At 39.7% G+C, this 27795-nt stretch overlaps 2 protein-coding genes across 82 annotated transcripts in view; one reads left to right on the top strand and one right to left on the bottom strand.

The window, feature by feature from the left end:
• Positions 1-27795, top strand: part of LOC146404297 (uncharacterized) — an 85459-nt gene that overhangs the window by 34676 nt on the left and 22988 nt on the right. For 5 of the 44 annotated variants that reach the window (XM_085024260.1, XM_085024265.1, XM_085024254.1 and 2 more), the window contains 2 exons: positions 24466-24628; positions 24871-25083. The exons of 10 other annotated variants lie outside the window; for them this stretch is intronic. In XM_085024260.1, coding sequence (XP_084880386.1) covers positions 24466-24494 — 29 coding nt within the window. In that variant the 3' untranslated portion in view covers positions 24495-24628; positions 24871-25083. Of the gene's footprint in view, positions 1-16936; positions 21913-23532; positions 23838-24465; positions 24676-24870; positions 27308-27795 lie in introns of those variants that run through there. 29 more of the 44 variants (XM_085024268.1, XM_085024263.1, XM_085024234.1 and 26 more) reach the window with 17 other exon arrangements.
• Positions 21177-27795, bottom strand: part of COL24A1 (collagen type XXIV alpha 1 chain) — a 330869-nt gene continuing 324250 nt past the window's right edge. For 26 of the 38 annotated variants that reach the window (XR_014844919.1, XR_014844921.1, XM_085024166.1 and 23 more), the window contains 2 exons: positions 25468-25680; positions 21177-22628 (listed from right to left, as the gene is read on the bottom strand). Coding sequence is in view for 36 of the 38 variants with exons in the window: in XM_085024166.1 (XP_084880292.1) it covers positions 22482-22628; positions 25468-25680 (360 nt within the window). In the remaining 2 variants the exon portion in view is untranslated. The remainder of the gene's footprint in view (positions 22629-25467; positions 25681-27795) is intronic. The other 12 variants (XM_085024174.1, XM_085024173.1, XM_085024177.1 and 9 more) reach the window with 1 other exon arrangement.

Genomic DNA, 27795 nt, shown 5'->3' with positions numbered 1-27795 from the left:
TCCAACTATTAATCCAAAAACTTGTTGGGATCTCCTAATTAAGTTTTGTACAAAGTTTTTTATTTTTTCGTTGTAGGAAGACTTGAAAGAAAAATATATAGTATTTTTCTGTGATATGTAGGAAATACTAGGGAACAGTTAAAATTAGTTAACCGAATGTTTTGTATAGTATCTTGGAATATGTACTGGAAATGAAATGGCTTAATCTCTTTTACAGATCAAAACATTTCACTGAGAAAAACTGAATGTAATATCAATAAAGTTAAGATAAAGTTTTTATTTTTAGTGGATGAGGGAGATTTTTATCCCTTCGTAAACAATGTCTGTTTCATGAAACTGGGTTTCCAGTGTTTGCTTCAAGAAGTGAGAAGTTTCTTAAATTCCACTCCAGATTGGTCCTGAACTAGCTGCCTAGCAACATGAAATCATTTTTGCTGGATTGGTACTGAGTTTCTTTTTTGTACTTGTGTGCAGTCCTAAAACTTCCCTGCTAGGTGCAGCCTGGGTGATTGCTCAGAATCCCCCAGGTGCTCGTCTCTGCGGAGATGCTCTTTTTCTAATTTTCTGACACTCGGCCTCTTGCGTCCAAAGCACTCGGAGTGCGTAGCTGTGGACCCGGCTGAGGTGACAACAGCCTTGTCATACGTATCACTGCCAGTTACTACGTGTGTCCCAGTGAAAGTCATGCTTACACTTACTTCTGAAACTTCTTGTCTTGCGTGGGAGAGCCAAACTCATACACTGGGTCAGACATTTAGGTGTGCCAGTTCCTGCTGCCAAACACCGTGCTCCTGCTGCTCAAATCGTTACTGTGCTGTTAGTGGCGTTCCCTCTCTCGGTTTACTGCCAAGTTGTCCGATACAAAACATCACCTTTTCGCTGTCTACAGAAAGAGCTACAAGTATGTTTCATTCCAGGCAGAAAGCAGGGATAGATCTGGGTTGTGTGAGGACTAAAGCTCACACAATGGAGAGTCCTCTTACGATAAGAAGCAAAAATTTATTGTGATTTTGCGTATCTTACAAACACGAATGCCCATGTGAAAACATCTTGAAGGCCATTTTAGGACCCCAAAAGCTTAAGTTTATTAGTTGCACAGTAACTCTGCCTCTAAAGAAAGCATATTTTAGATAAACTTGATAAAATATTTTAATTTGCTAACTTTATGCTTTAAGGTGCTACATAAACTATTTCACCAATAGGAAAACATTGTTCATGGTAATTTGTGAATTTGGAGTTTTTACTTTTGACTTAATGGTTTCCTGTCTATGTGCATTAGTGTTCTGGTTTGGGTACTCATGTTATTATTGTATGAAAATTAGTACAAGAAATATAGGTAGATGGCGTTCCCATCATGGCTCAGTGGAAACAAGTCTGACTGGCATCCATGAGGATGCAGGTTTGATCCTTGGCCTTGCTCAGTGGGCTAAGGATCTGGCATTGCTGTTAGCTGTGGTGTAGGTCGCAGATATGGCTCATATCCTGTGTTGCTTTGGCTCTGGTGTAGGCTGGCAGCCACAGCTTGGATTCAGCCCCTTTCCTGGAAACCTCCATATGCTGCAGGTGCAGCCCTGAAAAGACAAAAGACAAAAAAAAAAAAAGAGAGAAGAAGAAATATAGGTGGAAAAGGTTACAGCGTGATGATACAGAGCCTTTTAGGTCTGAATTCAGCAAACTCCAAGTGGGATAAATGTAATGCATATCATATATAAATTACTGAAAGCCGAAGAAATATAAAGAGGTATCTCACAAAACGCAAGGGAAAAATGATGTATTCCATTCAGGGAACAAGAATGGGAATGATGGCTAACTTCTCATTGCAGAGCATAGAGGCCAGAGACAAACTGACACATTCAAACCGCTGAAGAAAAAGTGCAACCAAGAATTCCATTTCTGGAGAAAATGGCTTTCAAAAATAATTGTAAAATAAAGACCCCCCAAAAAAAGTTCTTACCAACCAACCTACATCACAAAGGCAAAGGACATGATAAAGGAAATTCTTCAGATGAAGGGAGTGACACCAGATGGTAATTTGGATCTACATAAAAAAATTTATATATATTTAGCTTTATTCTCCTAGCTAAAAAACATGTACATGTTTAAAATAAAAGTTATACCCCTATATTGTTGGATTTATATGTACATGGGGACTGTACATGACAACACTAACACAAAAGATGAAGAGATTAAGTGGCCTTTTGCAAGGCTCCCATATTTTATTGAAATAATTTAGCATTAGCTTCAAGTAGATTGTGATAAACAGAGCACCTTCTAATACATAAAATAAAGGCCAAGATTTTTCTATCCCTTTGTATTCCATTCCAAGCTATGATGGAATTGCTTACATCAGACCAAGCCTGTTGCTAAGAACAACTATAAAATCTGGATAAATATAAAAATACATTTTTTTCAGCATAAATGAGTATCCAGAGCAGCCCGGGCTAGATGGCAGGTGGGGAAGAAGGTGATACACTAGCATGAACTGGGCCTTCTCCGGCACTTTCTCCCTTGGGGAAACCGCTGAGCAAAGGAGCAATGTCCTGGGGCCTTGGGCCGTATTCCAGACGGAGGGAGTCGGAGAGTGGGGAAGGGAGGGAGATGGACCTGGAGCCCAGCCGGGGAAGGGAGGGTGGACTCCTTACACTGAGGGTTTTCTCTCGGGGGCCCTCTAGGGCTGCACATAGGGTAATGGAAAACTTTCTACAGACCAGTCCTCGGAAGGTCACAGGCCCATCTTGAACTCTGTCAATCGTTGATTGGATCCAACTGGCTGCCAAAAGAAAATTAAATGCCCGCCTTACAGAAGTAGGATGATGCAGGGCTTCTGAAGATTTTGGCAAATAATGTGTAACATTTAATACAAATGCCAGGAGACAAGACCAAATGACTGGAAACTGAAGAAAAAATTAGACACTATTAAAAAAATACTTTAGGCCATGCAGATATTAGAATAATTAGGCATGGACTTTAACAATTACTAATGTGCTCAATAAGTGATAAATGACAAGATGGAAGATTTCCTCAAGGACTGGAATCTATATGAATTTAAACACATTAAAACTGAAAAACAGTTTCTAAAACTATGAACTCAAAGGCGGGTTTAACAGCAGAGGAAGCAGAAAACTTAGTGAAGTGACAGGTAAATCCATGAAAATAAACTACAGCATAAAGAGGAAAAGAACTGCAGAGAAGAACTGCATATGGCCACAGGTTTTCTAACGCTTACCAAGGAGTGCAAATCACAGATTGAAGAAGTTCTTTGAGTCCCAAAGAAATCATGACACAGGAGACTATCCTAAGATGCTGTGGTAAAAACTGTGAAAACCAGCAATGGATCTCAGCAACAGACCACAAACAAAGCATCTGCAAATGAGCAAAACTAAAACTGACAGCTGATTTTTCTCTAAAAACGATGGAAATTGTAGAGCAGCATCTTCTCACAGAAATGGCAGCCTGGAGTTCTGTGCCGGTGACCGTGTCCTCGCGACAAAATGAAAGTTTAGGCAGAAAGCTGAGAGATTTTATTAAAATATGTTTGAGTTCACTGGCAGAAGGAAAATTATGCCAGATGGAAAGCATTTTTTGTTTTTTGGGGTGTTTTTGTCTTGTCTTTTTAGGGCTGCACTGGCGGCATATGGAGGGTTCCCAGACTAGGGGTCTAATTGGAGCTGCAGCGGCTGGCCTACACCACAGCCACAGCAACGTGGGATCTGAGCTGCATCAGCGACCTACACCACAGCTCACGGCAACACCGGATCCTTAACCCACTGAGCAAGGCCAGGGATCAAACCTGCAACCTCATGGTTCCTAGTCGGATTCATTTCCACTGTGCCACTATGGGAACTCCCAGGTGGAAAGTATTTTAATGAAGGAAAGAAAAGCACAAGAAAGTGTAAATGGGAGATAAAAATAAATACTGTTTAAAATTTAGGATATTTTGTAGGATTCTGAATATGTGCAGAAAATAAAATACATGACAATGACATCCTGTAATGCAAATAGATACGTTGAATTGGCTTTGAAAATTCCTTGAGTTGTCTAGAAAGTGGAAAAGTGCTCATTTGTTTACCCCTCTCAAGGTCAAGGATGCTTTTTTTGCCTTTAGAGCCGCCACCAAAAGAATAAAATAATGTGTAACTGAGAATCTAACAGAGAAAATAGAATAATAAAAACATCTTACCAGTCCAAAGGAGAGGAGAGGAAGAAACAAAGGTGAGACAAATATAAAATAATAGGAAAATACCAGGTTTAAATGCAAATATAACAGTGATTACATTAATTTTTTAAAGTCTAAAATTTTCAAAGAGGATTAAAAGTAAACCAAAATACAACTGTATGCTGACTCTAAGAGATATGCTTAAATGAAGGGCTGAAGAAAGGTTAAAAATAGAAAGATGGCCAAAATATACCACGTGGACCCTAACAGAAAGAAAGCTGGTATAATTATACTACCACCAGATAAAATAGACATTAAGGCAACAAACAATGCCAGAGATAAAAGAGACATTTCAGAGTGATAAAACAGGATGATATAACTGGTGCGGGAGCTAATATTTGCATCTCTTCCCACTTTCATGTTATGTAACATCACAGCAGCAGCGTAAGATTGGCGTTGTCCGATTTTACCATGAAAATCAGCAAACATTGCACATTAGGGATTGTTTCTCCCTTCTCTCTCTCGGAGAGAGAGATGCTAAATATTTAAAAGCCCACCACTGGATAAGTCTGCATGTAGCTTATAAATCTGAATGTAACTGATGTGCCTATAAAGTAAAAAATAGGAACAGGCATATCCACAATTTTAGTTAAGATTTTAACAGACATATCTCATAAAACTGACTGAACAAATAGTCAGAAATCTGTCAAAAATAGGTAAGGAAACTGGGAAACAGAATTAGTGACCTAACCAGTTTTGGGTACAAAACTGATGAATGGGAGGTTTTGAACTGAAATAAAGTTTCTGCCTCAAAGTCCAATACCCCTTCTGCTATGGTTTTGTGTTATAGGAAGGATTTGTGATATTTACCTTATAATGACCATTGCAATTTCTGTATTAATATATAAACATGAATAGACAAGCAAAACATTTAATTATATATAGCCAAGTTCCACTTCATTTTTAGAGGGCTTTCGTATTTAATATGTATTTACCAAAACATTATGGGGATGCCATGGCTTTAGAACAGATGAATGCTTTTATCAAGGGATTCACCATAACCTCCTTTGGTGATAACTGTCTTGGACCTCGTCGTGGAGTTATTACTGTCAGGGAGCAACTTTAAAGCTGCTGCTGCTGCTGCTGACGGCATTAACAGCAGCTGCTGTTTACGGAGTGCTTTCTTAGCGCCAGGCGCAGTTTTAAGTGCTCTCTCATGTTAATGCCCTGAATCCACTCAGAGGCCAAGTGAGGCAGGGTGATGTTAATGTGACGTGTTGATTTGACTGGTCACAGGCTGACCAAGTTGAAATTTATTTCTGGAGGTGTCTGTTCGGGTGTTTCTGGATGGGATAAGCATTTAAACCAGTGAACTCAATAAAGTAAATTGCCCTCTCCAAGTTGGTGGGCTAGTACCAAAGGCAGAGGAAGGAGGAATTTCCACCGTTTCGCTTTCTGTCTGCATGCTTCAGCTGGGACATCTCATCTTGTCTAGCCCCCAGACAGCGTTTTTAAACCATTAGCACCCCCCCCCCCCATTCTCAGCCCTTCAGACTCAGTTGAATAGACCACTGGCTCTCCTGGGTTTCCAGCCCGCAGGGTGTGGAGCGCATCAGCTTCCATGATCATGTGAGCCAATTTATCATAATAAATCACCACATAATATGTATAATGTAGATGTTATTAATATATTAATTTTAATATAATCTTAGTATTTTATGATTTAAAATTAGATATGTATTTAAAAGTTTTATATGTAATAGAATATAATAGTATGTAAAATCTCTTGGTGGCTATTTTATTTTGGTTTTGCTTTATAATTTTTTTTGTTTTATATTAGGAGGCTGCTGTTTATTTTAATTGAAGTATAGTTGAATGTTAATTTCTGGAGAACAGCAAAGTGACCCAGTTATGCATATATACATTCTTTTTTAAAATGTGTTTTCCATTATGGTTTATCATGGGACAGTGAATATACACTGTGCTATACAGCAGGACCTGTTTATCTGTTCTGTATATAATAGTTTACATCCACTAATGCCAACCTCCCACTCCATCCCTCCCCCAACCACCTCCCTGTTGGCAACCACAACTCTGTTCTTTATGTCCCTGAATCTGTTTGGGTTCTTTAGATAGGTTTCTTTGTGTCATATTTTAGATTCCACATTGTAAGTGATATCATATGTATTTGTCTTTCTCTTTCTGACTTCACTTAGTAATTCTAGTTGCTTCCATGTTGCTGCAGATGGCATTATTTTGTTCTTTATTATGGCTGAGTAGTATTCCATTTTATTTATGTACCATGCCGTCTTGATGTGTTCATCTGTCCATGGACATTTAGGTTGTTTCCGTGTCTTGACTGTTCTGAATAGTGCTTCTGTGAACACAGGGGTGCGTGGATCCTTTTGAATTATAGTTTTGTCTGGACATATGCCCAGGAGCAGAACTGCTGGATCATATGACAACTCCCTTTTTAGCTTTTTAGGGACATCCATAGTGGCTGCACCAACGCTCATTCCCACCACCAGTGTAAGAGGGTTCCCTTTTCTCCACATCCTCTCCAGCACTGGTTATTTGTAGACTTTTTGGTGATGGCCATTCTGACTGGTGTGAGGTGGAACCTCATTGTGGTTTTGATATGCAGTTATGTAATAATAAGTGATGGAAAGCATTTTTTTCATGTATCTGTTGGCCATCTATATGTCTTCTTTGGAGAAATGTCTGTTTAGGTCTTCTGCCCATTTTTCAATTGGCTTGTTTTGCTGTTGAGCTCTGTGAGCTGTTTGTATATTTTGGAGAGAAGGCCGTTTTGGGTCACATCGTTTGCAAATATTTTCTCCCATTGCATAGGTTTTCTTTTTTTTTATGGTTTGTTTTGCTGTGCAAAAGCTTGTAAGTTTGAATAGGTCCCATTTGTTTATTTTTAATTTTTTTTAATTTAGTTTTGTCTTTTTCTAGGGTGGCACCTATGGCATATGGAAGTTCCCAAGCTAGAGGTCAAATCAGAGCTGTAGCCGATGGCCTACACCACAGCCACAGCAACACGGGATCTGAGCCACATCTGTGACCTACACCACAGCTCAAAGCAATGCCAGATGCTCAACCCACTGAGCAAGGCCAGGAATCGAACCTGCATCCTCATGGGTGCTAGTCAGATTCGTTTCCCCAAGCCACAGTGGGGACTCCCTATTTTTGTTTTTATTTCTATTGTCTTGGGAAATGGACCTAAGAATGATTAGGTCAAGAATGATCAGTATGATTTATGTCAGAGAATGTTATGCCTGTGATCTCTTCTTGGAATTTTATGGTTAAGTCTTATGTTTAAGTCTTTAAGGCATTTCGAGTTTATCTTTGTGCATAGTGTGAGGGTGTGTTCTAACTTTATTGATTTACGTGTGGCTGTCCAACTTTCCAAGCACTACTTGCTGAAGAGACTGTCTTTTTTTTCCATTATATATTCTTTCCTTTTTTGTCAAAGATAAATTGACCACAGGTGTGTGGGTGTATTTCTGGACTCTCTATTCTGTTTCCTTGATTTGTATATCTGTTTTGGTACCAATGCCACACTATTTTGATTACTATAGCTTTTGTAGTATTATCTGAGGTCTCGGAGGGTTATTCCTCGTGCTTTTTTCTTCCTAATTGCTTTGGCAATTTTGAGTCTTTTATGGGTCCATATAAATTATTGGATTATTTGTTCTAGGTGTGTGAAAAATGTCATGGGTAATTTGATAGGGAACACATTAAATCTGTAGATTGCTTCAGACAGTATCGTCCTTATAACGGTATTCACACAATCCAAGAGCATGGGATATCTTTTCATTTCTTTATTTATATCCTCTTTAATTTCCTTTATTAATGTTCTATAGTTCTCAGTGTATAAGTCTTTCACCTTCTTGGTCAGATTTATTCTTAAGTATTTCATTTTTTTAAGAAAAAAGATAATGTGATTTTAAAAGGTATTTTTTTATATTCCCTTTCTGACATGTCATTATTAAAGAAATGCAACCTATTTCTGAATGTTAATCTTGTATTCTGTAATTTTGCTGAATTAATCAGTACCAGTAGTTTTTGTACAGAGTTCTTAGGGTGTTCTGTATATACTGTCATCTTATCTACATATAGTGACAGTTTTACCTCTTCTCTTCCAATTTGGATACACTTTATTTCTTTTTCTTGTTAAATTGCTGTGGCTAGGACTTCCAGTACTATGTTGAAGAGAAGTGGTGAGAGGGAGCATCCTTGTCTTATTCCAGATATTAGCAGGAAGGCTTTCATCTTGTCACCATTGGGTATTTTATTGGATGTGGCTTTGTCATAACTAGTTTTTATTATGTTGAGATATGTTCCTTCTGTGCCCACCTTCATAGGGTTTTTGTCATGAGTGGATGTTGAATTTTATCAAATGTTTTTTTCTGTATCTATTGCAAGGATTGTGTGGTTTTTATCTTTTCTTTTTGTTAATGTTTATCCTGTTGATTGACCTGCATATGTTGAACCCTCCTGTGACCTCAGATGGATCCAATTTGGTCATGGTGTATGATCTTTATGTGTTGTCGGATTTGGTTAAACTTTTGTTGAGAATTTTTGCATCTGTATTCATCAAAGATACTGGCCTGTAATTTTCTTTTTTGTTTGTATCTATTTCTGGTTTTAGTATTAGGGTGATGGTGTGTTCATAGAATACCATTGGTAATGTTCCCTATTCTTCAAATTTTGGAAGAGTTTGAGAAGGATCAGTATAAATTCTTTTTGTGTTTAGTTGAATTCACCTGTGAAGCTCTCTGGTCTTGGATTTTTTTTTTTTTTTTTTTTTTTGTAGGAAGTTTTTTCTTTTTTACAGATTCTGTTTCACTTCTAGTGGTTGATCTGTTTCAGTGACCTGTTTCTTGATTCAGTTTTGATGGGTTGTTTGTTTCTAGAAATTTGTCCATTTCCTCTCGTTTGTTGAATTTGTTCGCATATAGTTGTTGACAGTATTCCCTTATGGTTTTTTGTATTTCTGTTATGTTTCATTTGTTTATTTGAGTCTTCTCTGTTTTCTTCTTCGTCAGTGTTTTGGCAGTTCTGTTAACTCTTTCAAAGAATTAGCTCTTTTTAAATTGATTTTCTTCTATAGTTTGCTAATCTCTATTTCATTTGTTTCCTATTTGATTTTTCTTATTTCCTTCCTCCTGAGTTAGATTCTATATGTTTTTCTTTTTTTACTTTTCTTAATCTATTTTATTGCTTTCCTCTCTGATCTTTATGATTTCCTTCCTTCTTCTGACTTTAGGCCTTGTTTTTCTTTTCTGCTTCTTTTGGTGTTAGGTTATGTTATGGATTTAAGATATTTCTTCTCTGTCTGAGGAAGGCCTGTATCGCCATGAACTTCCCTCTAAGGATTGCTTTTGTGGCATCCCATAGTTTTTTAAATTTTTATTTATTTATTTATTTATTTTGTCTATTAGAGCCACACTCAGGGCATATGGAAGTTCCCAGGCTAAGGGTTGAATTGGAGCTGCAGCTGCCAGCCTACACCACAGCCATAGCAAGGAGGGATCCGAGCTGTGTCTGTGGCCTACACCACAGGTCATAGCAGTGCTGGATCCTTTACTCCACTGAGCAAGGCCATGTCCTCATGGATACTAGTGGGATTCTTAACCTGCTGAGCCACAACAAAAACTCCAGTGGCATTCCATAGATTTTGAGTGGTTGTTTTCATTGTCATTTGTCTCAAGGTATTTTTAATTTCCTTTTTTATTTCCTTGTTGGCCCATTGGCTTTTTAGTAGCATGTTGTTTCGTTTTCATGTAATTGTTTTTTTCTTCTCGTTTCTTTTACTGTGATTGATTTCTAGTTTCATGCCATTATGTTCAGAAAAGATGCTTGAAATAATTTCTGTACTCCTAAATTTGTTAAGGACTGTTTTGTGCCCCACTGTGTCATCAGTCCTGGAGAATGTTCAGTGGGCATTTGAAAAGAATGTGTATTCTGGTTTTGTGTGTGTGTGATGTTCTGAAAATATCAATTAGGTCTAACTGTACTGTTGTATCATTTAGGATCTCTGTTGCATAATTGATTTTCTGTCTTGAAGATGTACCCGTTGATGTGAGTAGGATGTTGAAGTCTCCTACTATTGTCATATCACCATTGTTTCTCTCTTCTTTTCTATTAGTGTTTATGTATTTGGGTGCTTCTATATTAGGTGCATATATGTTGATGAGTAAATATCCTCTCGTATTGATCCTTTTATCACTATGTAGTGTCCTTCGTCTCTCTTTATGGCCTTTGTTTTAAAATATGTTTTGTATGGCATGCTCATTGTGACTTAGCAGTTTACAAACCCAACTAGTATCTATGAGGATGCAGGTTCCATCCTTGGCCTCATTCAGTGAGTTAAGGATCAGGTGTTGCTATGACCTGTGGTGAAGTTCGCAGACGCAGCTTGGATCTTGTGTTGCTGTGGCATGGCGTAGGCCTGTGGCTGCAGCTTCAGTTAAACTCCTAGCCTGGGAGCTTCCATATGCTCCAGATTCTGCCCTAAAAAAAAAAAAAAAAACAGTATCGGAGCCCTGCTGTCTTGTCACTTCTGTTTGCATGAAATACCTTTTTCCATATTCTCATGTTCAATCTGTGTGTTCTTTGCCTAAAGTGGGTCTCTTGAGAGCAACAAATTGTAGGCTCTTCTTTTTTAATCCAGTCTGCTACTCTGTATCTTTTGATTGGAGCATTTAGTCCATTGACATTTAAGGTAATTATTGATACATATATATTTAAATTACCACCATATATCTCTATATCTAATCGTCTGTTACCTATCCTCTATCTCTCCTATTTCTTTTACTGTGGAAAACCCTAACTAATACATATATTTACTTTTATTATCCCCATTTTACAATGAAGAATGGAACAATGCAGAATACATAATACACCCAATGTCACACTGCTAATCCTCAAAGTACCCTTAACCATCAGACTATACTACCTATGATTACGTGGATTAAAATTTGCTTGAGTTTAGTATTTCAGGAACAAAACAAACATAATAAAGTGTTTCTATTTTATATATATTTATTAAATGATATCTAAGAAGATCATTTATGTCTTTTTTTTTTTTTTTTTGGTCTTTTTGCCTTTTCTAGGGCTGCACCCATGGCATATGGAGGTTCCCAGGCTAGGGGCCTAATCGGAGCTACAGCTGCCAGCCTACGCCAGAGCCACAGCAACAAGACCATGCCTGCGACCTACACCGCAGCTCACAGCAACGCCAGATCCTTGACCCACTGAGCAAGGCCAAGGATCGAACCTGCAACCTCATGGTTCCTAGTCAGCTTCGTTAACCACTAGGCCACAACGGGAACTCCTGATGTCTTTTTTTTAAGATGGGAAAACAGAAGATACATAAACTGAAATTAGAGTATAAGCTATGGGTTTTTTCATTCAGAATCAGTTTCAGCTCTTTTTATTTATCTTTTATTACAATTTTTTTTTTTTGGTCTTTTTAGGGTTGCACCGTGGCATATGGAGTTTCCTAGGCTAGGGGTCTAATCGGAGCTGTAGCCACTGGCCTATACCACAGCCACAGCAATGCCAGATCTGAGCTGTGTCTATGATATACACCACAGCTCACGGCAACACTGGATCCTTAATCCACTAAGCAAGGCTGGGGATCGAACCCGCAACCTCATGGTTCCTAGTTGGATTCATTTCTGCTGCATCACAATGGGAACTCCATATTTTCAAATTTAGTTTTAATTTTTTTGGCCATACCTTTGGCATGCAGGAGTTCCCAGGCCAGGGATCAAACCCACACTGTAGCAGTAACCAGAGCCACACAAGTGACCATGCTGGATCCTTAATCTGCTGAGCCACCAGGGAACTCCAGTTTTGCCTCCTTTTAAAAAACATTTCTGAAGATTAGATATATTTGCCACAGCCCCATTTAAAAAAAATTGTGGTAAAATATACAACATAAAATTGGTTATGTAAATCATTTTAAGTGTACAATTATGTTGCATTAAGTATATTCATATTGTTGTACAACCATTACCATCCATCATAATTTTATCATTCCAAACAGAAACTCTATTCACCCAAAAAAATGATTCCTCATTCCTACCTCACTCAGCCTCTGGTAACTGCTATTTTATTTTTCATTTATGAATTTGTCTATTTTTGGTACTTCATATAAGTAGAATCATACCCCATTTATCCTTTTGTCTGGCTTATTTTAGATAGCATAAAGTTTTTGAGGCACATCCATTTTGTAGCCTTTATCTGAGTCCATTCCTTTTCAAGGCTGAATAATAGTCCGTTGTGTGTACATGCCATAGTTTATTTATCAGTTCATCTGTTCATGTCCACTGGTGTTATTTTCACATTTTGACTGTTCTGAATAATACCTCTAGGACACTGGTGTACAGATATATATACATATGAGTTCATTCCTGAGTTCTTTTGGGTGTGTATGTGACATGTAAAGACTGGATCGTATGGTAATTCTATGTTTAACATTTGAGAAACTGCCAAGTTATTTTCCACAGTGGCTGCACTGTTTTGCTTTCCCACCAACAATGTATAAAGGTTAAAATTTCTCCATACTTTCACTGGCACTTGTTATTTTTCTTTTTGGAGGGATAGTAGTAGCCATCTTAATGGGTGCTAAGTGGTGTCTAAGTATGGTTTTGATTTGCATTTTCCTAATGACTAGTGATGTTGAACATCTTTTCATTTGTTGGCTATTTGTATATCTTCTTCAGAGAAATGTCTGTTAAGTGTTTTGCCCATTTTTAAATTGGGGTGCTTAGGGTTTGTGGTTGATGCTGTTTGTTGTTGTTGCTGTTTTTTACAGAGTTCCTCATATTCTGGATGTTATCCCCTTACTGAACATGTAATATGGAAATATTTCCTCTCATTCAGTGGGATGTCTTTTCACTTTCTTTTTTTTAACATCTTAGAATTTATTTATTTTTTTGCTTTTTAGGGCCGCACCCATGGCATATGGAGATTTCCAGGCTAGGGGTCTAATCGGAGCTACAGCTGCCAGCCTACACCACAGCCACTGCAACACGGGATCTGAGCTGTGTCTGTGACCTACACCACATCTCATGGCAGCACTGGATCCTTGATCCAGTGAGTGAGGCCAGGGATCAAACCCGCAACCTCATGGTCCCTAGTCAGATTTGTTTCCACTGTGCCAGGATGGGAACTCCTAGAATTTATTTTTTTACGTTTTATTGAATTATAGTTAATTTACAAAACTGATAATTTCTACTGTACAACAATGATTCATTTATACATGTACATATATCCAGTCGTATTCAGATTCTTTTCCTACTTAGATTATCACAAGAATACTGGGTAGAGTTCTCTGTGACATATAGCAGGTCCCCATTGACCAGTCTTTACCTGTACCACAGTGTACATATGCCAGTCCCAAAGCCCTAGTCCATCACCCCCCTACCTGTCCTCTTTGGTAACCGTAAGTCTTTCAGTCTGCAACAACTCTGTTTCTCTTATGCAAATATGCTCATTTGCATCCTTTTTTTTTTTTTTTTTTTTTTTTTTAGATTTCACATATAAGTGATATCATATGACGTTTGTCTTTACTTACCTAACTTCATTTAGTATGAGAGTTTCTGGGTCCATCCATGTTGCTGCAAATGGCATTATTTCATTCTTTTTTATGGTTGAGTAGTAGTCCATTGTGTGTATGTAACACTTCTTTATCCATTCCTCTGTTGATGGACATTTACATTGCTTCTGTGTCTTGGCTATTGTGAATAGTGCTGTAATGAATATTGGGTGCATGTATCTTTTTTGTTTTATTACTCAGATGAATGTATCCCATCTGTAGTTGTATAATGATGATCACAATCCAGTTTCACAGGATTTCCATCCCATAACCCAAGCACATCCCCCCACCCCCCAAACTGTCTCCTCCAGAGACCATAAGTTTTTCAATGTCTGTGAGTCAGCATCTGTTCTGCAAAGAAGTTCCGTCTGTCCGCTTTTCAGATTCCACATGTCAGTGAAAGCATTTGATGTTGGTGTTTCATTGTATGGCTGACTTCACTTAGCATGATAGTTTCTAGGTCCATCCATGTTGCTAAAAATGCCAGTATTTCGTGCCTTTTAACGGCTGAGTAATATTCCATTGTGCATATGTACGACATCTTCTGGATCCACTCCTCTGTCGATGGACATTTAGGTTGTTTCCATGTCTTGTCTATTGTAAATAGTGCTGCAATGAACATCGGCGTATATGTGTCTTTGCTAGCCGTGGTTTTCTCTGGGTAGATGCCCAGGAGTGGGATTGCTGGATCAAATGGTAGTTCTATGTTTAGTCTTCTGAGGAATCTCCATACTATTTTCCACAGTGGTTGAACCAATTTACACTCCCACCGACAGTGTACTAGGATTCCTTTTTCTCCACACCCTCTCCAGCACTTCTTGTTTGTAGACTTTTGGATGATGGCCATTCTGACTGGTGTAAGGTGGTACCTCATTGTGGTTTTGATTTGCATTTCTCTAATAATGAGTGATGTTGAACATCTTTTCATGTGTGTTTTGGCCATCTGTATGTCTTCTTTGGAGAACTGTCTGTTTAGATCTTCTGCCCATCTTTGGACAGGGTTGTTTTTTTTGTTGTTGAGCTGCAGAAGGTGTTTATAAATTTTGGAGATGAATCCCTTGTCAGTTGATTCACTTGCAAAGATTTTCTCCCATTCTGTGGGTTGTCTTTTTGTGTTGTTTAGGGTTTCCTTTGCTGTGCAGAAACTTTGAAGTTTGATTAGGTCCCATTTGTTTATTTTTGATTTTATTGTCAGTACTCTCAGAGGTGGGTCTGAGAAGGTGTTGCTGTCGTTTATGTGGCAGAGTGTTTGGCCTGTGTTTTCCTCTAAGAGTTTTATAGTGTCTGGTCTTATATCTAGGTGTTTAATCCATTTGGAGTTTATTTTTGTGTATGGTGTCAGGGAGTGTTCTAATTTCATTCTTTTCCATGTGGCTGTCCAGTTTTCCCAACACCACTTATTGAACAAGCTGTCCTTTCTCTATTGTATATTCTTGCCTCCTTTGTCATAGATTAGTTGGCTGTAGGTGTGTGGGTTTATTTCCAGGCTTTCTATCCTGTTCCGCTAATCTATGTTTCTGTCTTTGTGCCAGTACCACACAGTTTTGATGATGGTTGCTTTGTAGTATAGTCTGAAATCCAGGAGCCTGATTCCTCCAGCTCCATTTTTCTTTTTCAGGATGTCTTTGGCTATTCTGGGTCTTTTGTGCTTCCAAACAAACAATCTTTAAAACATTTTGTTCGAGTTCCATGAAAAATGGCCTTGGTAATTTGATAGGGATTGTATTGAATCTGTATATTGCCTTAGGGAGTGTAGTCATTTTGATAATATTAACTGTTCCAATCCATGATCATGGTATATCTTTCCATCTATTTGTGTCATCTTTGATTTCTTTCATCAGTGTCTTACAGTTTTCAGAGTACAGGTCTTTTGTCTCTTTAGGTAGATTTACTCCTAGGTATTTTTTTTTCTTTTGGATGCGATGGTAAAAGGGATTGCTTCCCTAATTTCTCTTTCTGCTCTTTCATTGTTAGTGTATAGAAATGCTATTGATTTCTGTGTATTAATTTTGTATCCTGCGACTTTGCCAAATTCATGGATGAGCTCTAACAGTTTTGATAGAGTCTTTAATTCTCTAGGTATGGTATCATGTCATCTGCAAATAGGGATAGTTTTACTTCTTCCTTTCCAATTTGGATTCCTTTTATTTCTTTTACTTCTCTGATTGCCATGGCTAGGACTTCTAAGAGTATGTTGAAGAGTAGTGGCAAGAGTGGACATCCTTGTCTTGTTCCTGATCTCAGCGGGAATTCTTTCAGCTTTTCACCATTGAGAATGATGTCATCTCTGGGTTTGTCATACTATGGCCTTTATCATGTTGTGGTAGGTTCCCTCTATGCCCACTTTCTGAAGGGTTTTTTATCAGAAATGGGTGTTGGATTTTGTCAAAGGGTTTTTCTGCGTCTGTTGAGAGGATCATATGGTTTTTAGTCTTCAGTTTGGCAATGTGAGGTATCACACTGATGGGTGTGTGGTTATTGAAGAACCCTTGCATCCCTGGGATAAATCCCACTTGATCATGATGTACGATCTTTTTAATGTATTGTTGGATGCAGTTTGCTAGTATTTTGTTGAGGATTTTTGCATCGTTGTTCATCAGCGAAATTGGCCTGTAGTTTTCGTTTTTGTGGTATCTTTGTCTGGATTTGGCATCAGGGTGACTGTGGCCTCATAGAATGAGTTTGGGAGTACCCCTTCCTCTGCAATTTTTTGAAATAGTTTCAGAAGGAGAGGTGTTAGCTCTTCTCTAAATGTTTGATAGAATTCGCCTGTGAAGCCATCTGGTCCTGGACTTGTTTGTTGGAAGTTTTTTAATCACAGTTTCAATTTCAGTTCTTGTGATTGGTCCATTCACCTTTTCTATTTCATCTTGGTTTAGTCTCGGAAGATTGTACTTTTCTAAGAATTTGTCCGTTTCTTCTGGGTTTTCAGTTTTAATTGGCGTATAGTTGCATATAGTAGTCTCTTATGATCCTTTTTTATTGATTTGCATCCTCTCTTTTTCTTAGTAAGTCTGGCTAAGGGTTTATCAATTTTGTTGATCTTTTCAAAGAACCAGCTTTTTGTTTCATTGATCTTTTCTATGGTTTTGTTTCTATTTCATTAATTTCTGCTCTGATTTTTTATTTTTTTGTCTTTTTTTTTTTTTTTCTGCCTTTTCTAGGGCCGCTCCCACAGCATATGGAGGTTCCCAGGCTAGGGGTTGAATCGGAGCTGTAGCTGCCAGCCTACGCCAGAGCCACAGCAACACGGGATCTGAGCCGCATCTGCAACCTACACCACAGCTCACAGCAATGCCGGATCCCTCAACCCACTGAGCAGTGCCACGGACTGAACCCTCAACCTCATGGTTCCTAGTCGGATTCGTTAACTACTGCGCCACAACAGGAACTCCAACACCAGATTCTTAACCCACCGAGCAAGGCCAGGGATGGAACCCGCAACCTCATGGTTTCTAGTCGGATTCGTTAACCACTGCGCCCCGACGGGAACTCCTTCTGCTCTGATCTTTATGATTTCTTTCTTTCTAATAACTTTTAGTCTTGTCTGTTCTTCTCTCTCTAGCTGCTTTAGATGTAAAGTTAGCTTGTTTATTTGAGCTTTTTCTTGTTTCCTGAGGTGGGCTTGTATTGCAATAAACTTTCCTCTTAGAATGGCTTTTGCTGCATCCCAAAGGTTTTGGAGTGTCATATCTTCGCTGTCATTTGCTTCTAGGTATTTTTTTGATTTCCTCTTTGATTTCTTCAGTGATCCATTGGTTGTTTAGCATGTTGTTTAGACTCCACGTGTTAGTGTTTTTTGCAGATTTTTTCTTGTTGATTTCTAGTCGTATAGCATTGTGGTGGGAAAAGATGCTTGATATGATTTCAATTTTCTTAAATTTACCAAGACTGGATTTGTAGCCTAGGATGTGATCAATCTTAGAGATTGTTCCATGTGCACTTGAGAAGAATGTGTATTCTGTTGCTTTTGGATGGAATGTCCTATAAATATCTATTAAGTCCATCTGGTTTAATGCATCATTCAGGGCCTATGTTTCCTTATTGATTTTCTGTCTGGTTGATCTGTCCATTGCTGTAAGTGGGATGTTAAAGTCCCCCACTATTATTGTGTTATTGTTTATTGTCCTTTTAAGGTTGTTAACAGTTGCCTTATATATTGTGGTGAATCTGTGTTGGGTGCATAGATATTTTAAATTGTTATATCTTCTTCTTGGATTGATCCTTTGATCATTTTGTAATGACCTTCTTTGTCCCTTAAAATATTCTTCATTTTAAAGTCTATTTTGTCTGATATGAATATTGCTACTCCAGCTTTCTTTTGGTCCCCATTTGCATGAAATATTTTCTTTCATCCTCTCACTTTCAATTTGTATGTGTCCCTAGAAGTGAAGTGGGTCTCTTGAAGACAGCATATATATGGGTCTTGATTTTGTATCCATTCAGCCATTCTTTGTCTTTTGGTTGGGGCGTTTAGTCCATTAACATTTAAGGTAATTATTGATATGAATGTTCTTATTGCCATTTTATTAATTGCTTAGATGAGTTTTCATTGCTCTTTTTTCTTTCCTTCTTCTCTTGTTCTCTCCCCTTCTTGTTTGATGACTAGTATTGTATTTGAGTTGATTTTTCTTTGTGTATCAATTGTAGATTTTTGGTTTGCAGTTATTCTGAAGTTTTGATATGAGAGTCTATATGTATATGAGATAGTATTAAGTTGTTGTTCTCTTAATTGCAGGTTCATCTCCAGTGTCCTGCATTTGTACCCACCTCTTCTCATGATTTCTGATTTTGGTGGTATAATTGTGCATGGATGATTTCATACCTTTACTGTATATATACTTTTACTGGTGAGCCTTGTCATGTGTGGAATTTTTGTTTCCTGTTGCTGTCTTTTCTTTTCTGCCTAGAGAAGTTTCTTTAGTATTTGTTGTAAGGCTGGTTTAGTGTTGCTGAATTCTCTTAGCTTTTGCTTATCTGTGAAGGTTTTGATTTCTCCTTCCAATCTGAATGAGAGCCTTGCTGGGTAAAGTAATCTTGGTTGGAGGTTTTTTTCCTTTCATCACGTTAAGGATATGATGCCACTCCCTTTTGGACTGCAGAGTTTCTGCTGAAAAATCTGCCAATAACCTTATTGGGGTTCCCTTGAATGTTATTTGTTTCTTTTCCCTAGCTGCTTTCAAGATTTCCTCTGTCTTTAATTTTGGTCAGTTTGATTAATATGTGTCTCGGTGTATTCCTCCTTGGATTTATTTTATATGGTACTCATTGTGCTTGCTGGATTTGAGTGAGTGGTTCCTTTCCCATGTTAGGGAAGTTTTTGGCTGTTATCTCTTGGAATATTTTTTCTGTCCCCTTCTCTCTCCCTTCTCCTTCTGGCACCCCTATAATATGGATGTTGGTGCATTTAACGTTGTCCCAGAGTTCTCTGAGACTCTCTTCATTTGTTTTCAATCTTTTTTCTCTTCTGTTTTGCATCCATAATTTGTACTAATCTGTCTTCCACCTTCCATGTTGGTTCTTCTGCCTCCTGTACTCTGCAGTTAGCTGCTTGTAGTGAATTTTTTATTTCAGTTACTGTATTTTGCCTCTCTTCTTAAGTTTTATATCTTGTATCTCTTTGCTCAGTGTTTCCTGTAAGTATCCATCTTTGCCTCCAGTTTATTTCCAGTGTCTTGCATCATCTTCAGCATCAGCAGTCTAAAGTCTTTTTCTTGGAGTCTGAGAATCTCCTCATTGCTTAGCTGATTTTCTGGGGTTTTTCTTTTTTTCCCTCATCTGAGTTATAGTCCTCTGTCTTTTCATTTTTATACGTTTTTGGCATGGTGACCTTTTTACAGATAATAGAGTTGTAGCCTCTCTTACTTCTGGTGTCTGCCCCCCTTGTGGCTGAAGTAGGTAGTGGGGTTTGCTGTAGGCTTCCTGATGGGAGGGGCTGATGCCTGCCCCCTGGTAGGTGGGGCTGATTCTAATCCCTCTGGTGGGTGGGGCTTAGTCTCTGGATGGAATTAGAGGCAGCTGTGTGCCCAAGGGGTCTTTAGGTAGCCTGTTTACTGAGGGGTGGGGCTGTGATCCCACCTGGGTTGTTGTTTGGCCTGGGGCTTCTCAGCAGCTGGCTGATGGGTGGGGCCAGATTTTCCCAAAACGGCCCCTTCCAGAGAAAGGCAGCTGCTGGATATTCCCGAGAGCTTTGCCTTCAATGTCCTTCCCTCACGACAAGCCACGTTCACCCCTGTTTTCTCAGGATGTCCTCCAGGAACTGCAGTCATGTTTGACCCAGATTCCTATGGAGACCTCTCTCTGCCCTGGGACCCAGTGCACGTGAAAGTCTGTGTGTGCCTTTTAAGAATGGGGTCTCCGTTTCCCCCAGTCCCGTGGAGCTCCTGTGCACAAGCCCCACTGGCCTTCAATGCCAGCTGCTCCAGGGGCTCTTTCTCCCAGTGCCTGATCCCCACATGTGAGAGTTTGATGTGGGGCTTATAACTCTCACTCCTGTAGGTGAGTCTCTGTGAACCAGTTAGTTTCCAGTCTGTAGGGCTTCCCACCCGGGAGGTATGGGGTTGTTTATATCACGAAATCACCCCTGTTACCTCTTGATGTGGCCTCCTTTGTCTTTTGGAGTAGGATATCTTTTTTAAGGTTTCTGGTCCATTTGGGTGAAGAATGCTCAGCCTTTAGTTGTGAATTTTGCTGTTTTAGGAGAGAAGTTGAGCTCCAGTCTTTCTATACCTTCGTCTTAATCCCCATGTATCTTTGAATTATGGTTTTCTCTGGATAGATTTGCAGGAGTGGGATTGCTGGATTGTAGGGTCCTTTGATTCACAGAAATTTAAAATTTTGCTGTAGTGCAATTTAGTGTTTTCTTTTGTTAACTGTGCTTTTGGGGTCATCTCCAAAAAAATCATTGCCAAATCCAATGTCATGAAGCCTTTCCCCTAAGTTTTCTTTTAAGAGTTTTATCGTTTTGTCTTGTACATTTAGGACTTTGAGCCATTTTTTTGTTATTTTTAAGAATTTTGATATTACTACAAATGTGGGTTATGGTAATAGTTTTCATTATTTTGAGTTAATTTTGTATATCATGTAAAATAAGAGTCTAACTGCCTTATTTTGCATGTGGATATGCAGTTTTTCCAGCACAATTTTTTGAAAAAACTATCCATTTTTCCATTGACTGGTCTTGGCTCCCTTTTTGGAAGCCAGTTGACTGTATATGAGAGAGTTTATTTATATGTCGTGACCTCATTTTATGTAAGTAGGAAATAGGCCTTACAGTCCTTTTATAGGTACATAATAGATGCTTTCTAATAACATAAATATCCCTAGTACAGAAGATCTATGCCAGACAGGCTGTCACACATAATAAAAAGATGTGGTCAAAAAAATAAATAAATATCACCAAAAAAGATTTTAAATAATTTTTTATTATAGATAGGTAAGTGTGGTTCGCTGTGGCTACTGGTATGTTTATAATAGATGTACAAGCTGTTCTGTATACCATAAGGTATAATATTTTTCTGTTAGCACTTAAGTAACATTTCTCTGACAGCTGTGAAGTCAGAAGTTACTGGTCCTATTTTAAATGGCAAAAGGTTGTTTTTGTTCCCCTGAGGGTGGCTTTAAAGACTGGTAAATTATTTTAGGTCCCAGCACATTAAAATTAAGAACAGTAAAAGCAAATGTATAATTACAAAACATGTAATTTATATGAAGCAGAAATGTAATGTTTTTATAATTTAAAACAGCAGCAATTTCAAAAGATTTGCTGAATTAGAACTTTACCAAATATATATATACAGAGTATCATTCCAGATGATCTTGGGTTTTTAAAAATAGTATATCACAACCCCTAAACTAACCCAAACCTACTACTGGATGTAGCTGGCCTATATAATATTTTTTACAGCAATTTAAAAAACAAAAACCCCTCCCAATCTCTTGTGCTTAAGCGCAGGTTACACTGTGCTGACTTTGGTCCTGTATCCACAGAGAGAATTTTAAAGTAGAACAAGGATTTCACATAAATAATGTTTTACTTGGTATTAAGTATTTGACCAGAAAAAAAGTACTAACAGCCAAAATATATCTTGATGTAACCAGTACATACAGTCTTAAAGACAGACAAAGAGGAAAAAGAAAAGAGTCTATGTAAGCCATAAGCACCTTGTTTTAGAAAGAGCACCAAGCAACACAAAAAGCAGTACGTAAGAGGTAGTGTACCACCGGCCGAGATGGATGTGCCCCTGGGGACCGGAATACAGCTTCGTCTTGGGAAGGTCATACACGATTTAGACTGTGCTTTGCAGTTTTTAGACAGAAGCATTGCACATTTGGGAGCATTAGCCAGTATTGCTCCACTGTGCTTTGCATCTCCAGCTGTCTAATGGGTACTTTGCTCTCAGACAGTCAAAAAATTCAGAATACCCTGAAGAATTCCATGTTTATAAGTTTTCAGCTCTAGGGAAGTCTCTAAGAAAGCTCAGATCAATATAACTTTTAAAAGAATTAAATACTTTTATCAGTTATAGTCCTTTAAAAAAATGCCTTTTCTCCTTAGGAGGAATTCTTTTCTTCCTGAGATTCTTTAAGATTTAGCCAATGCTTTATCCTGTGCCTTTCATAATATCCAATGGTTTCTGTCTGTCTATATTTTTCCCTCTGCAGCAATTACCTGGCCAACAGAATGAATTCTGAACTAATTCGGAGACTTCAGAGAAAGCATACAGAACTGCTTTCAATGTGGTACTTCTGTTTGGCTTTGAGATGAGGAAGATTTTGTATTTCAGTTACTGGAAGTTGGTTAGGGTCCTGGGTGTGAAAAAGGAATTTTGCCTTATGCCAGCTGCCGTCTTGAATCTGTAAAATAAGAAGGAAATGCTTTAGTCTGGGATTGTTTCATTAGCAGCAATATCCTCAAGGACAAAGCAGATTTAAGAAATAAAAATAATGAATAGGAAGTGCATAGAACGATGCTGGCACAGAGTAAATGCTCAGTAAATGGTAACGACTGCTGTGGAGAGGTGAGAACAGACGCTTACTCCTTCCTCTGAACGGCATCATGTGTTCTGATTTTTCACTTGAGGCTTTCTGCTTCTGTTGTCTGTGGCTCACTGGACCAGATACGAATTAAAAAGCTGACCTATTCCTGAGATGAGTAATACCCATCTGTTTTGTGTTCCCTTCTTTGAGACTCGTGCCAGGATGGGCATTTTTCTTGTATGAAAAGGAATTAGTTCAACCTCTGTATGCTTTAGTCGGGAAACAAGCAGAATCCCTTCAGTAGAGGTAAATTATAGTGGTTACTGTTTATGTAGTTTCTTTCATTCTTCTCTTCCTTTCCTTCTAGGCCTTTCTGTTTCTCTTTATTATTGTATGCTCTTTTGTTTCTGGTAAATTCTGTTATGGAACAAAAACTATCCTGTGATTCAGATTTAATAAGACAAAATGGAGAAACACAGTTGACTAGTTTTGTGAAACTTTTTTACAGGAATTTATTCTTTTACTCATTCACGAGTTATGATATACGTTTGAAAATTTGAAGGGACCTTAGAGATTATATAAGTTATAAATTCCATTTTAAGTTACAGCTGTTGAATCTCACAGAAGATACATTACTGAAGTCATTTTTGGTGTGTTGAATGGAGTTCTCTGTATACGACCCTACTGGATTAACTGATCAAGTCTTCCAAACACTATCTGTTGAACACAGATAGTTTATTTGCCACAATTGAGTATGATGTAATTCTCCATTTTCTTACAGTGCTTGGTAAATATAAAGATGAATAAATTAGTTCTGAATTCTGAATTCTAGCAGCTTACACACCTGGTCTGGGAGAGGGGAAACGTAACCAGCCGTGCCCCAGACTGCGCACGAGAAGCACAGCATGAGTAGCGGAGAGGTGGGTGCAGGCTCCTCGCTTCCAGCTGCAGAACCAGGAGGGCACTGTGAGTTCAGCGTTCAGGATTTAAGTTGGGGCTTAAAGTGTGCCTGCAGTTTCCACTTAGAGAGGTAGAGAAGGCATTTCAGAGAAAGGGAATGACGTGAGTAGAAAAAACAAAACAAAATAATTGGAAAAGTAGAAAGTAGCTGTGAAAGTAAAGCCAAGCATGACGTGTAAGTGCACAGATTTTGCCCCGAAGCAAATTTTGATTAAAAACCCAGGTGCCACGACTCTCAAATATAAAACGGGAGTAATGAAAACCTACCTCACGGCATGGTGAGGGTTAAATGAGAATTCAGTTCTAAGTCCCTGCAGCCCCGCAGGGCGTGGGCCTCGGACCTGTGCGCCCCTGGGGTGGGTTTCTTGCTCTTCTGCTGATGAGCTGCCTGACCTTAAACAAGTGACTGAACCTCCCAGCCTTCACTTTCTTGCCTGCACAGTGATACTAACGGTACCTTTCTTGCAAAGCTGTTAGAATGACGCCTGCAGTATGTGGTCGCTGTCATCTGATAAGTCTCCAGTAGTCAGTAGTAGGGGTTGTTGATATTATCGTTATTTGACCACCGTTCGTGGTACACTGTCCGTGAAAGCTCAGGCTACGAAGGTGCCTTAGGGCCTGACTCTTCTAACTGCTGAATGAAGAGCTGAGTTTAGATGATGTCTCAGAAAGAGGGGTGAGTCGCTGCAAGTTTCTGGACAGAATTGTGAGAGTTCAACTAATTTGTTGGTCACATTGATCTCTTCACGTACAGAGAGCAAGCCGTTTGCTTCTGACTGCTGATGGTTTTTAAAATAGGCAAGCAGCATTTAACTGAAACGCTGTGGGGAAGTAGAGCACCCTAGAGACGGTGAGAGAGGTTCGTCTTTGGCTTCATGGGACGCAGGCCCAGGAGACCAAGCCACTCGAAGAAATCGGTTTGTACGTACAGTGGACAACAGCTCTCGGCAGCCTCTTCTGTTGGGTAATAAATGTGTTAGGTCTCGTCTGTGTTGCATTTACTCGCCTCTGCCGTTGCAGTGTGATAACAGCTCTAGATGATAAGTAAACAAACGGGCATGTTCCAGTGATTTTATTTACAAAAGAGTGGGGCTGGATTTGGTCTGCGGGTTATGGTTCGCCAGCACGTGCTCTACAACACAGTATTTTAAAATTACAGACTCTTGGAGTTCCCGTCGTGGCGCAGCAGAAGCAAATCCGACTAGGAACCATGAGGTTGCAGGTTCCCGACCCTGGCCTCGCTGAGTGGGTTAAGGATCCCACATCACCTTGAGCTGTGGTGTTAAGTCGTAGACGCGGCCAGGATCTGGCATTGCTGTGGTGTAGGCCGGCAGCTCCAGTTAGACTGCTAGCCTGGGAACCTCCACATGCTGTAAGTGCGGCCCTAAAAACCAAAAAAAAAAAAAAAAAAAAAAGAGAGAGAGAGAGACTCTTTATAATTCTCATTCATTTTAATAGAAACAAATGGCTATAATTCAAATATTGGTTTGTAGGGCCAGTCTGTCATCATGTCCATTTGGTATCAGGTATAGCTGGTACAGAGCTGACAAAATGAAACAAAGCTGACTTGCCTCTATAACCTGTCTTCCATGAAGTAATGAGATGCAGAATCACAGTGGCGAAAATATATTTAAAAATTATTTATGGAGTTCCTGTTGCGGCTCAGCGCAAACGAATCGGACCAGTATCCTTGAGGACACGGGTTTGATCCCTGGCTTAGTTATACTGAATAATTCTGAAAGTGCCATTCCCTTACCTTGCAGTCATCTGAAAGCACTTTGGGTTCAAGGAGAGAGTTTTCTTCAAAAATCTGGCCATTCCATCCCTTGAAACCAAGAGTCGGTGCTGAGCTCGTCTGAGCACTTGGCCACGCAGGAGTGTTTAGACAGTGAATGGTGATGACGTGGGTGGCTTCTGAGCTCAGTAAATGAAGGAAGTTCATCTGGACTCTTCCAACTCCAAACTCCAACTAATGTCATAGAAACAATATGCAAGTTATCAGATACGGCAGTTGAAAAGCTGATAGTTTGGTGAAACTTGAGCAAAGTCCTCTAAGGGCAGCCTCAAGAAAGTTGCTTTTTTGACACTGAAATGCCAGTCAGTTGTGTGCTGGTAACTGCTTAACCACTGGCTCCTGCAGGGGTGGGCAGGCAGAATCCCTGGCATTGACAGCCTTTTCTTTATTCCATGGTTGTTAATCTTCCCGCTGCTGGCTGATGTTAGGCTATCAAGTGGCATTGCTGAACATGCAGTTTACGAGAGGCGTTAACAGTAGGCGCTCTGAGCAACGCGAGCTGGCCTCAGCGCACTACTGGGCGGCTGGAAATGAGCGCAGAAGGGGACTTTGCATAATGTTATTTAAGATGCATTAGTAATTTGTTGATTACTTGAATTTTTTTTCAAATTTCTAGAGATAGGTTACAAGTTTTAATGATACCTTGGTTGGATAATTTTAACTGTGTGAGCCTTTAAAGCCAAGGACAGACTGTTACTCTTTGCACTGCCAGCCCCTCATGCACGGCGAGTCATCAGCAAATGTCCATGGAGGGAGGGATGCTTGAACAGGTGTTAACTGCTCGAGTGAAGCATCGAGGGCAGGAGTGGAGCAAGCAGGCATTGGCTGCATTTGCTAGGCTTGGACAAGGAGGTAGAGTTTTCTATAGCTTTAGCCATCATCATTCTAGCATTCTTCAGGCAGGGGCGGGCACGACATAAGTGAATAGAGCTGGTCCTGTTGAGGAATTCATATTGATCTCCACACACAACTAGAAGAGCAGCAGTTTATGAGGACCAGAGGAGGGAAAAAGATGAAACGACCCAAAGAGTCAAGCCCGAGGGAAAGGGAAGAAGAGCAGAGGAAGGACGCAGGGTCCAGACATGGCAGTGTCGCCCGCCGGAGGCTCACACGTGGACGGTCGGTGCGCTCATTCTGCGGGCGGGAACCACAGACCTGCAAGCCACGCAGCGCGCCTGGGCCGGAGGTGGATGCGTTAGGGACATGACGGGGCTGTTACGAGGACTGGAGGTGCCAGGCGGCGTTTAGCGACACAGTGCCTGGCTCAGCGTAGGCGCTCTGGCGGCTCACAGCGCCCCGCCCCCGTGAGTGTCCTTCAGGTCGGGTTTACGGATGGACGGAGAGGCGGAGGACTGACTCCTGCTGGGGAGGAGCTGGATGCCGCCTCTTCGCCGCCCTGTCGTCTTCAGAGATAATCCAAGCAAGTCCTAGGCTCTGCCTGTGCTGTGGGCGCAGCGGTGGCTCAGATCTGATCCCTGGCCGGGGACTCCATATACTGCAAGGTGGCCGAAAATGAACAACATAAAAATAAAAAGGAATTCCTAGGATAAAGCCAGAGGAGTGAGGACGGTCACGTGGCCATGTTGGAAGTAGGCCTATCGTGCTGCTCTTGAGCGGGGCCGAATCCCCGGGAGGGAAGAGCCCGTCCGCCTCTGCTCAGGCCTGACCGGGGTGAGCCTGTGCCCTGAGCCGCCGGAACACCTGCTCAGGGGAGGGCCGTCTGGTGAGGAGCAGCTAGAGACCAACTCACAGCCCGCACATTTGAGCTGCTGCCTTTTCTGATGGGCAGAACACACAGTAGGTATGCGGATTCCTTCTTTGTCAGTGAGAAATAAATGGTAATGTCAGGGTGGTTTAACCAGCCAAAGAAGGAGAGGCCGTTTTCGTTTCTTTAGTATATGTTATAGGTGGAAGTCAGCTTTAATGAAGGGTTAGAAGCACTTGCTGTGATTAATACCCAGTGTTACGTCAAACTAACTTTCCTTCCTTCTGAATATTTGGTTTATAGAATTATATGTGTAAGAAGTGTTAAGTACTATTCAGTAGATGCAAGAGGAGGTTATTTTTGTGCCCAATTACCAAAAATAGCAAAGCTATGAGAGGCGAATTCCTCTTTTGGTGGTGGTGTCATTTTCAGTAAAACTTTAGGTAACATTGTGGAATACAAACATTGCAGCTATTTGAGGATTTTCCAACAAATGCATGTACATAAAAACATATGTTTTACATTTTTAAAAGGAATTTAAAAAGCATAGTCAGTAGAGTAAGCCAGGCTAAGCCAGTTATAAA

The sequence above is a fragment of the Sus scrofa genome, chromosome 4 (assembly GCF_054392235.1).
Source record: "Sus scrofa isolate SSC_HxYL_T2T_F1_AM1 chromosome 4, Sscrofa_HxYL_maternal_Yorkshire_Landrace_v2.0, whole genome shotgun sequence".
Taxonomy (NCBI): Eukaryota; Metazoa; Chordata; class Mammalia; order Artiodactyla; family Suidae; genus Sus; species Sus scrofa.
Note: the sequence above shows the minus strand (reverse complement) of the source record. Positions and strands in the feature narration are given on the sequence as shown.